Source organism: Meleagris gallopavo, chromosome 20 (assembly GCF_905368555.1).
Source record: "Meleagris gallopavo chromosome 20, MGAL_WU_HG_1.1, whole genome shotgun sequence".
NCBI classification, from domain to species: Eukaryota; Metazoa; Chordata; class Aves; order Galliformes; family Phasianidae; genus Meleagris; species Meleagris gallopavo.
Genome location: NC_139423.1, coordinates 1,157,835 through 1,167,730, shown reverse-complemented (window position 1 = coordinate 1,167,730; position 9,896 = coordinate 1,157,835). Strand labels below are relative to the sequence as shown.

General features: G+C 47.8%; 1 protein-coding gene across 3 annotated transcripts in view; it reads right to left on the bottom strand.

Moving 5' to 3' along the window:
- Window positions 1–1,313: 1,313 nt before the first annotated feature.
- Window positions 1,314–9,896, bottom strand: part of DNAH9 (dynein axonemal heavy chain 9) — a 184,053-nt gene continuing 175,470 nt past the window's right edge. For all 3 annotated transcript variants that reach the window (XM_085240268.1, XM_085240269.1, XM_085240270.1), the window contains 2 exons: window positions 7,957–8,346; window positions 1,314–2,129 (listed from right to left, as the gene is read on the bottom strand). In XM_085240268.1, coding sequence (XP_085096394.1) covers window positions 1,902–2,129; window positions 7,957–8,346 — 618 coding nt within the window. In that variant the 3' untranslated portion in view covers window positions 1,314–1,901. The remainder of the gene's footprint in view (window positions 2,130–7,956; window positions 8,347–9,896) is intronic.

Sequence of the window (9,896 nt, the reverse complement as noted above, 5' to 3'; positions counted from 1 at the left end):
CTGGGGGAAGTGACCAGTTTTTATCTATGCATCTAATCAGCAGGTTTTAACTTAAGTTGGAAGGAATTAATTTAATAGCATAGCTTTCCCCAGCTAACTGACCTCTTCTAGCCAGACACTGGGTACCTGGAGCAGTCTGCAGACCTGACTGTCTCGCAGGCTAGGAGTACCTCTTAATAGGAAGCTTCAGTCAGCACTCTCCCCTGCATTACAGATGTCTTTTGCTAAAACCCAACTTGCTGCCTGGCAATTAAACTCAGCTCTTGCCAGAAAAGGCCCTCTCCTTACCTTGTTCCTGAAGGTCGCTGCTCTCCAGGACTGCAAAGAGAAAGATTTTGCATCTCTGTGTTCCCGCAGGAAGACATCTGCTACGTTGCTCAGCACGAGTCACTGTAGGACCCCTGCAAAGCCTGCAGACCTCACACTCCTACACTGCTCTGGATTGACACTGGATGTCCCCATCGGTGTAAACTGAGGTCACTTAAAAGCCTCACCTAATATAAGTTTGATATCAGTTCAGTACGAGGCTGTGAGAAACTCAACACTGCCCTCAGAACTGCTGCAGGCTTCGTGCATCCATCCCTTGGTTGCATCTGTAACCAAAGGAAGGTCTTCAAGAAAGGCAAGATGCAAATGCGAGGGGTTGAAGGTGACCAACACGCAGATCAGCTCCTTGGCAGCACGTCAAATCATCACATACAGATGCTTCCCCAAACTGCAGTGCGTGGGGCTCAGCAGGGGACATCAGCACTGCTGCTTCCCGTGACTCAGTGGGCCTTCATGTGGTGATGGAGTCCAGCCTGCGTCATTAAGAAGTGCAGGAGCTATATACTTAGGCCTGAACCACTCACTCACCTTCCTCACCGTCAGCAGAGGGGAATGAGAAACAAGAGAGCCAGGTCTGACCCGTCTTTGCCAACGTGTGCAGGGCGAGGTGGGAGGGCCAAGTCCCCCATGGACTATCAGTATCCGGGCAACTCAAGAGGCCTTCAGGTCTCTCCATGCTGAGGACTCCTCAGCATGAACCTCATGAACCCCCCAGCTGCCTGCAATCAGGATCCTGGAGGTCCACCACATAGGAACAGGGCTGATCAGTGATCATCCCTCTCTCAGGTGGTGCCAACACCTGAGCCTGCTCAGGGCCAGCTCTGGTGGGCCTCAAGATGTCATGGAGCTCATTGTCTCTGAGGATGGGTCTGGTCACAGCCAGGAGGGTCACAGCCCCCTGCAGTCTGACCATAAGACTGCAATCTGGCAGCCTGGGAGGGGAAGTTTGAGTGATTAAATGCATGATGCTGGCTTCCAGGCAATACTAGGTGCAATGATTTTCATTAGTTCTATCATTACAAAGAATTTTCAAACAAACTCCAGGCTGTTTTTCTACTGTTCAAGACATTAATCACATTAGATGTTAATATCATTTTCAACAGTTACAGTTTACAGGAATATTAGCAAGAAACATCGCATCCACCACACCTGCTGGGTTCAGCATTATACATAAAGCAAAGAAATGTTCACATACAGAAAAGAACAAAGTCCAAAGAATTTCACACATCACTGAACTACCTATGGATACTGCAGAAGCCCACAGACTTTAAAACTACTTTTGAATCACAACAGAGAAATAAACTTTGAATTCAGCTTTGAGCTTAACACTCTCTGAGTACAGCAAATCTGGGCGTGGGTTTGGATCTTTGAGTGCAGGAACTGCAGGACAGTGATTTGCAGCAGTCAAGAATCTGGGCTATATAAACACTGCCCTCTCTCAGCTCCCATACAGGCACTAAGCAGGCCAAGGGCCCTGGAAGGTGCAGCTGGGGAATGGGCTCAGAACATTGTTTCCAAAATTGTCTGAGAAAGACATCGTTAGGGATGTTAATTGAGGCTCTCTGCTGGTGAGCCTAGATCTGGAGCAGCAGTGCCACACCAGCAAGCACCCACTTGCATGGGTTTTCTCGGGTTTTAAGGTTAAAAGTCCATACATAAGTTGGTCCTCTTTGGCGTGTTTTGTATACGGGACATGGGTACATACTGCGGATCTCCTGCTTGTCAGCAGGAATGGCCTTGATGAAAATGACAGGCATGGCCGGGGTTAGTTCCTTGAGCCTGGCATCTGTGATTATCCCGGTCTGCAAAGGAAAGAAGAGGTCTTAGATTGTCAAAATCTTCATTTGCTGTAGCCCAATTTGCATGATCAATAGTAATGGTTATACAAGCTGGTCTTAATGGAGATCCCTCTGAGATTAGGGGGTGGCTGAGCCTATCTGAGGTAAGCAGGGCCTGGATCGAGCACCTACCCTGTTTCATTAGAAACTGCCCTCAAGTTTGCTTATTCCAAGGGGACTGGTACAAAATGATACCTGCTCCCCCAGGTATCCAAACCCACAAACACCTCAGCAGAAATTCGTGAGGTCCTTATCTATGTCAGCATCCAACCTAGACACCCCATCTGCATCCAGCACTATTGTTCTCGTGCAGCTCTCAGTCAAGGTTTGTCAGACCAGAACCATCTCACGGGGAGTGAGGCTGCCTAAAGGGGCTACAGAGGAGAGCTGGGGTGGGACTGTGTCAGGGAACACAGTGATTGCACAAGCAATGGTGGTTTGAAACTAAAAGGGGGGAGATTTAGGTTGGATGTGAGGAGGAAGCTCTTTACCCAGAATGCGGTAAGGCCCTGGCACTGCTGTGGGAGCCCCAGCCCTGGAGGTCCCCGAGGCCATGGATGGGCCCTGGGTAACCTGAGCTGGTGGGGGCAATCAGCCCACCGCAGGGGGCTGGAATCGGATGGGTTTTAAGGACCCTTCCAACCCAACCACTCTGTGGTTCTGTGATTCTGTAAGCATTGCTTGTGCTTGAACCAGCTGCAGACACCCGAGCAGGGCTTTGTCTGGACTCACAGCACCACCAAGCTTTGAGTGTGACCTGGGAGATGTCTCTGTATTGTGCACTGGACAGAGGAAATGATTAATGAGGCCCCAGAGGTACCGCAGGCTCGTTTCCTCTCTCGCAGGTGCTCACACATCCACAGGGGATTCAGATGGACTGTTCCTGAGGGAATATGATCTTAAACAAGCCCACATTATCCTCTCCAAAGAAATGCTCTTGCTCAGCAGGCTGCCCAAGCCAGGAGAAAGATGGTTTGCTGTGAGGGCATGAAATGAGCTGGTTCCGCTAACTCAGGTATCTCTGGCAACTTATGTTTCTCTTTCTGGCAATAAAATGCACTCCACATCAGTCAACTTCCAGGAAAGTCTGCAAAATTGCTTAATGGAGGCTAGAGAGAGCAAATGAAAACAAATATAGAAAAGGAAAATAAAACTCAGTGCTAAAACTGCCTCTCTCTGCAGCTTAGCTTCACATATCATTGTTATTTCAAATGCTCTCAGATCAGAGTTGTGGGGTGAGATTCAACCTCTCCAACAGTTTGCTTAGTTCTGCAAATGAGGGAAGCAAAATAATTCCCCCTGCAATACACCTCAGTTTAACTGTACTAAAACCATCTGTTCTCCTAAGCTAGTGACAAACCCAGCTCTGATTTAGGATTTTGTAATTTCCAATATGCTGAACAAACATTAAATAATTCTTATGATAGCTTGTGAAAGAGCTATTTATCAAGCGTTACTATGTGCTCTTAAAATCTACATCTTTCATTTCTGAGGTTGGATTTTGATCAGAACTTTTATTTCACTGATGATAACTCAAATCAAATTTCCAAGATATATTCTATCCATTTCAGGTTAACAAGATCTGATATCTGCTGGAGGTATCACCATATTATGTCTGGGCTGATTTGCATTTGCATTTTTTATCGCTCTCATGATCAGAAATTAATTCCATTCTGAAAGCAATTTTCTCTAACTATTGCCAGAGCACCCAGTAAAAAGCCACTGTTCTGTGCTCGGGGAGCTCTGGGTCTCAGATCCTAAAGAAATCCTCACTTCTGTTCGCCCTGGCTTCTCACAGGCAATCTGAAGACAGGACATAATATGTTGCCACACAGCAAAGGGTCAGAGGACACTGAAGAGCTCTCTGAAGCCAGGGATGATAACCCAAGATGAACCCAAGAACACACACAGTGAACCAGGGGCCAACATCCCTTCCCACTCAACTCTACTTTGAGATGTTCTTAGCACAGGTGCATCTGCACCACTGCTTACTTAAGGTCTTTAAGCCACCAGACCTTTCTGCATGGCTTGGTTGCCTATCAGAGTTGGCTCTGTCTGCAGCGAAGAGGGTTTATATTGCCAGATGTGACAGCAGTGTAGCCAGAACATCACTCCAAGGTGGTCCAGAGACAGGTTTGTGGCTTCCGTAGAGATGGGGAATGAGAAGAAATGTCCACGGTGTGTGCAAGGGAGAATACTTAACCATACTTAACAATGGAGGAAAAGCATTGGCCAAATGACTCATTTTTCCAAACACTGTTAATAAGGCACTGGTTGTTCATGGCACAGCTTGGAGGTGTCCCCTCCACAGCTGCCTTGCACAGTTTTCACTGCAGACCCCAGCTCCAGCTGCATTCTGCTCCAGCTCTCAGTTCACACAGACTCAGGGATTACTGACAGCTGCACGCAAAGGCTCCATGTCATGTCCTATCTCAGCCCTCCAGGAGAAATTTCAGTCTCTGGTGCACAAGATTTGGTGCATTCATTGCCCCTGCAGAAGGCTGAGGCCAATTGTGATGGCCAGAGATTGCAGCACTGGGTTGTATCAAGGCTGGGCTGACACTGACGCTGCTTTCATCTATATCAGCTCCTGGGAAGCATCTCAGATAAAAAATGAGTGATGTGCAACTGTTCCCAAAGATGCTGAGCTTCTTCAGCCACCAAATGAATGCATGCTGTGATTGTTCCTTGCCACAGAGAATGTCCCTTCAAAGCCTCTCTGCTGGTTGAAAACTGGTGCTTTGTGTAGGGCTGGCCTTAGAAAGTCCACCCAACCTGAGAGTGCACTCAATCCCATTGTCAATGTCAGTGATGAAGATATGAAAGACTATTGGTCCCAGCAGTGATGGCTGGGGGACACCACTCGTCACCAATCTCCATCCAGACATGGAACCATTGACCATCACTCTCTGGATTCAATCCTGCAGCCAGTTCTTTGTCCACTGAACACTGCACCCACCAAATCCATATCTCCCCAATTTGGGAAGAAGGATGTTTTGGGGTACCACAACAAGTCAAAGGCCTTAATGAAGTCCAGACAGATGACATCAGTGTCTCTTCCTTTGTCCATTGATGCACCACCATCACAATAGGGCCATTAGGTTGGTCAAATCTCTCCTCTCTCAGTGCAGCCCAGGCAAGCCCAAAGGTTGGACACCCATGGTCTAGGCAGTGTGGTATGACAGAGGCACACACCCAGCATCAAACCCTCCGCTGTGGGGAGCAATACTGCCAGGAATCCCAAGGCTTGAGACAAATTTCTCAGTGTCACCCATATAACTATCTCTCACTGAGCCCCACTGACTTTAATGGTGCTCCAGCAACAGATCATGCAGACCCAAAATAATGCGCTTGGTTTCATTTCATTTAATAGCTGCCTGCTGTTTAGCAATGAATATTTTATAAATTTAAGACACCCAAGGGCAAACATAAATGTTTAAATAAATAGAAAAATGTGAGTAGGAGAACATAGAGGGAATTTTCCCCCTTCTGGAGTCAAAATCTAACTGTGAAATATTATTTTAAAAGTGAAGGTGTTCCCCAGCAGAGTTCCTCTAACCACGACCTGCCATTCTTACCAGAGGATTAATTTGGAAAGAGTGTGCAACCCAAAATAACTGTGCAGCAGTTTTAATAATTCTGCCTCCATTAATGTATACTAGTGCTCACTGGATTACAGGTAAAATGAATAGTTCCACGGGTGGAAATGATATTTCAGTGTTTGGAGCAACATGTGAAAATATTCTTTTCTTCACTGAAATAAATTGAAGCATGATACCCAGAGATTATGAATGGTTCTATAAATGTAATTGCTCAGTATCTTTCAATCTCAAGGAAAATGTAACCAGAAAAACACATTTAGTAAAGTCTAGATGGCCTCTGAAGAGAAACTGCACTTCTGAAAGCAGTCACCCATACAAGATATTGGAAGGGATGGAGGAGAGAAGCCACGTGCTCCCCAGAAGATTTCTGGCTTTGCACCACTGAAACTTCCCATTCTTCACTTTTATTATCACCTGTGAGAGTTGATAACCTTGGCAGAACCCACTCACTTTCCAGTAATGGTGATAATGATGGTAATAGGAAACAAAAGTCATTGGAATTTGTTTTTAATGGAGCATTTGACATGCAAGACTAGGATGTCTTTTAAAACTTCTGCTATTCTGCTGTGTCCGGCCCAATTTGATCAATTTAAAATGTTATTTTTTGAGGGTAACTGAAATCCAGCATTCCCTATAGCAGGGAGCTGTGACCTCCAAGAGTTGCAAGGGTTTTCGTAAGGCAGCCATACACCAAGGCTTAGGAAAGGAACGGGAAGGGAGCTGTAGGATCACTAGACGTTGGGTTGCAGAGGGAAATCATCCTTTGCTTTGCCCTTCACAGAGATTTGTGATAAAATGCACTGGATGCCATCAGTTAGTGAGTTCTACTCGTTGCCTAATTTCCTATCCTTTGTGGAAAACTATTGCACAGAGAGAGCTGAAAAATAAATGGAGATTATTATATTTGAATTGCAGGGCCAGGATGGGATGCAGCATACAACAGGCATGGCCCCTCTACTTAGCATCCTACTGCTAAGCCCCACAGCAGATAACAGGGGATCTTCAGGGTTAAGGCTCTGAAGAGCTGCCTCTGAAAGCAAAGCCTGCTCCTGCAAGAGGGCAAACTTGACACAGATAAGTAAGTTCTGGGTGACCCACTTTGATCAGCCCTCACTCTCTCACACATCACTGGCAGCAGAAGCAGTGCACTGGCTGCCCAGAGGATGAGCTGCATGAATCACTGTCATTTAATTCTCATGTGCAGAACAAATTGGGATTTGTGGTACTAACAGGCCGGGCAACGCAGAGGACCAAGCCCAGTGGGGATTTGTCAGCCTAATGGCTCTCCTAATGGCAAACTGAACTCCTAACAGCTGACAACTGTCAGAAGGGATGACAGGGACAGCTGCACTCCATTGGGATGCTGCAGCACCAGGCGTGCTCTAATAAAAGCACTGTCAGCTACGTGGGCAGGAAGCAGCAGGTGAGCATACCTTCCTGCATGCACCCTCTCCAGGCTCTCACCCTGGCTGCCCTGGGGCTGGCTGTGTCACAGCTGAAGGGCATTGGGCCACATCCAGAAAAGGGAAGAAGAGCAAGGGGTACCCCTGCTGTCTGCTTGTCCAGGACCTGCCTCCTCCATGCCACACTTTCAGCCTGCCTGGATCGAGCTCCATGACAGCTTTACCCAACATCCTCAGGGGATGGCTGAAGGATGCAACTCATTTTTGGTCACAAGCTCTATTTATGCAGGTGAAATCCTGGACCTCTCAGCAGCAGAATAATGGCAGTCTGGAGTTGGCACATACAACCCACTTAGCTACACAAACCATAAGGATATGAAGATGTAAAAAATCAGGGTCCTCTCTCCCCACTAAGCAGGGGTCAGAGCAGTGATACTAAAAGTGTCATGAAATTTTGAAGGCAACAGTGAAATCACAACTATGCTAAGGTGCAGGGACAACTTAGTCCTGAGAGAACCCCATGTTTTCTGCCTTTAGTAACCTCATGAGATGGCCAGTTTGAACTCCACTCATCACCATGAAATGATGATCCATCTGACCGTCCAGGATCTGCACCCTAGGCTGCAGAGGAAGGACCCACTTCTTTCCCAGTCCTACAGAGGCAGCACAGACATCTACTTTAGACAAATATCTGCCTGGTCTGGGAAGCTTCCTGGAGTACAATACCAAATAACGAGGGCATAATGCCCAAGCCATCTACTAACATAACAGCCTTGGTGAGCTCACCTGTGCATCCCAGCGTGCACCCTCCATGAACAAACCATGGACGTAAGCCCCTTCCCGAGGAGGACTGGCAAAATCTTCCCGGTTCTTCTTTGTAACATCACACTGCAAGGTCATCTTGTCCAAAGGCCACTTATTTTTTCTGGCTGTGGACTGCATGATGGCTGTCAGAAACGACTGAGGGTTGAAGAACCCAGCAAGCCACACTGCAGAAGGCAACGAAAAGTCTCCTGTCCACGTCTCCAGCTCCTTGATGCGAGTGAGGAGGTCAGCAAACCACATTCCCAGGCTGGCCGTGGAAGGATAAGCCTTCTTCACCCAGGACTCAGGCACCACGTCCAAGAACAGGGCGTTCAGCAAGTTCTCCATGTCACTTGTCATGGTCAGTTCTCCCTTAATAAGAGAGGGCACAGTCAGCAACATTTAACCTGAACAAAACCTGCTTGGCAGCAGAGGCTGTGCAAGTTTGGAAGAGCATGGCACCTTACACTGTCCCTAGTGTTCACATCCTGCAAATTTCTTCATGAGTTTTAGGTTTTCACAAGTACCATCTACTGCAGCTTCATATTCCCGCAGCCTCATCTCCCCTACCGTAAAAATACTACTTGGAGAAAAAGCTGTGTAAGGGTGACAGTGAGCAGAGCTGCCCTTCGGCTGCCCCTGTGTTGGTTTTGCTTTCTCTCTTTGACTGAAGATCTTTACAGGACACACTGACAGAGATGCTGAGCTATTCCCACCAATGCTACTGGGGCAAGCTCTCTGGTAATCTACTCCCAAATTGTCCAAATATTTCTTACACCAAGTAGTATTCTCCACCTCTCCTCCACTTCCCCACTCCCCTCCTCCTTTTTACTTTGCAGTGCAAGTCTTTCTTTCTGAATTCACATCTTGCTTTTAAATGTAATCACAGCTTCTTTCACAGCAGGGGAGCAGACAACAAATTAAGATATGATTCAGCCAAGTGGGAGATAGAGAGAGTTGACTTTTCCTCTATCCAGCAGATCACTATTTTTGAAGCTTTTAGGAATATGTATCAGGTTGGCCCAGACAGGAGAAGAGGTGGAACATCATTGCACAGTCAAAATAGGGGCTCTGCACAATGGCATCCCTCTTGAACTTCTGGTACTCTGCAGTAGGGCTCCAGTGTCTGCTGGTTGATCATTAAGAAAACCCCTGCTGAGTCCAGCTGAAATTACCTTCAGTCCACACAAGAGCTGCCCAGATGGCAGTGCTGCAGCTGACAGAGGCTGAGAAGAGCTGCAGCAGTCTGTGAGGCACACGGATGGGGCTCCAACTGCTGAGCCCTAGGGCTGACAGGGCACAGGGCACAGTCCCCAGGAGCACCTGGAGCAGCTGGGGGTTGAGTACAGGCTGGCAGATGGACTCTATGACTGCAGCACTATCTGTTGGCGGAGGACCTGTGCCACCAAGAAAAGAGCTGCAGGAGGCGGTCAGCAGACTGTTTAGCATCAGAGATGGTGAGAAAGACCAGCTGGATCTTCTCTGAGAGCCTCCAGCTACAATGAGCCTCAGCGCCTGGTCGTGTCGAGGGGCAGAGTCTATGCCTACCAGGTGGGAAATGGAGACTGTTACAACCAATGTCGGAAGCTCATGACTTCCAGCAGCGGGAGGAAGGCTCCCGCTCCCCCTACAGCTGCAAAATAGGGTCAGTGCACTGCTAGGAGATGACGGGCTGGCAGCTCTGCACACTGAGGCACCCACCACGGCAGCACAGGGCAGAGCAGCATGTGACAGCAACAGCTGATCCTTTGCTGCTGAGGAGAGAGGTCCCTTCTGCCACCCTGTCTTGTAGCCTGGGAACCTTTGCAGCATGCTGGGAGCTTGGATCACAACATGCCTAGAAATACCTGATGGTGGGAAGTAAAGAAGATGGAGCCAGGCACTTTTCAGTGACCAGTGAGGACAACTTGAAATACAGGAAA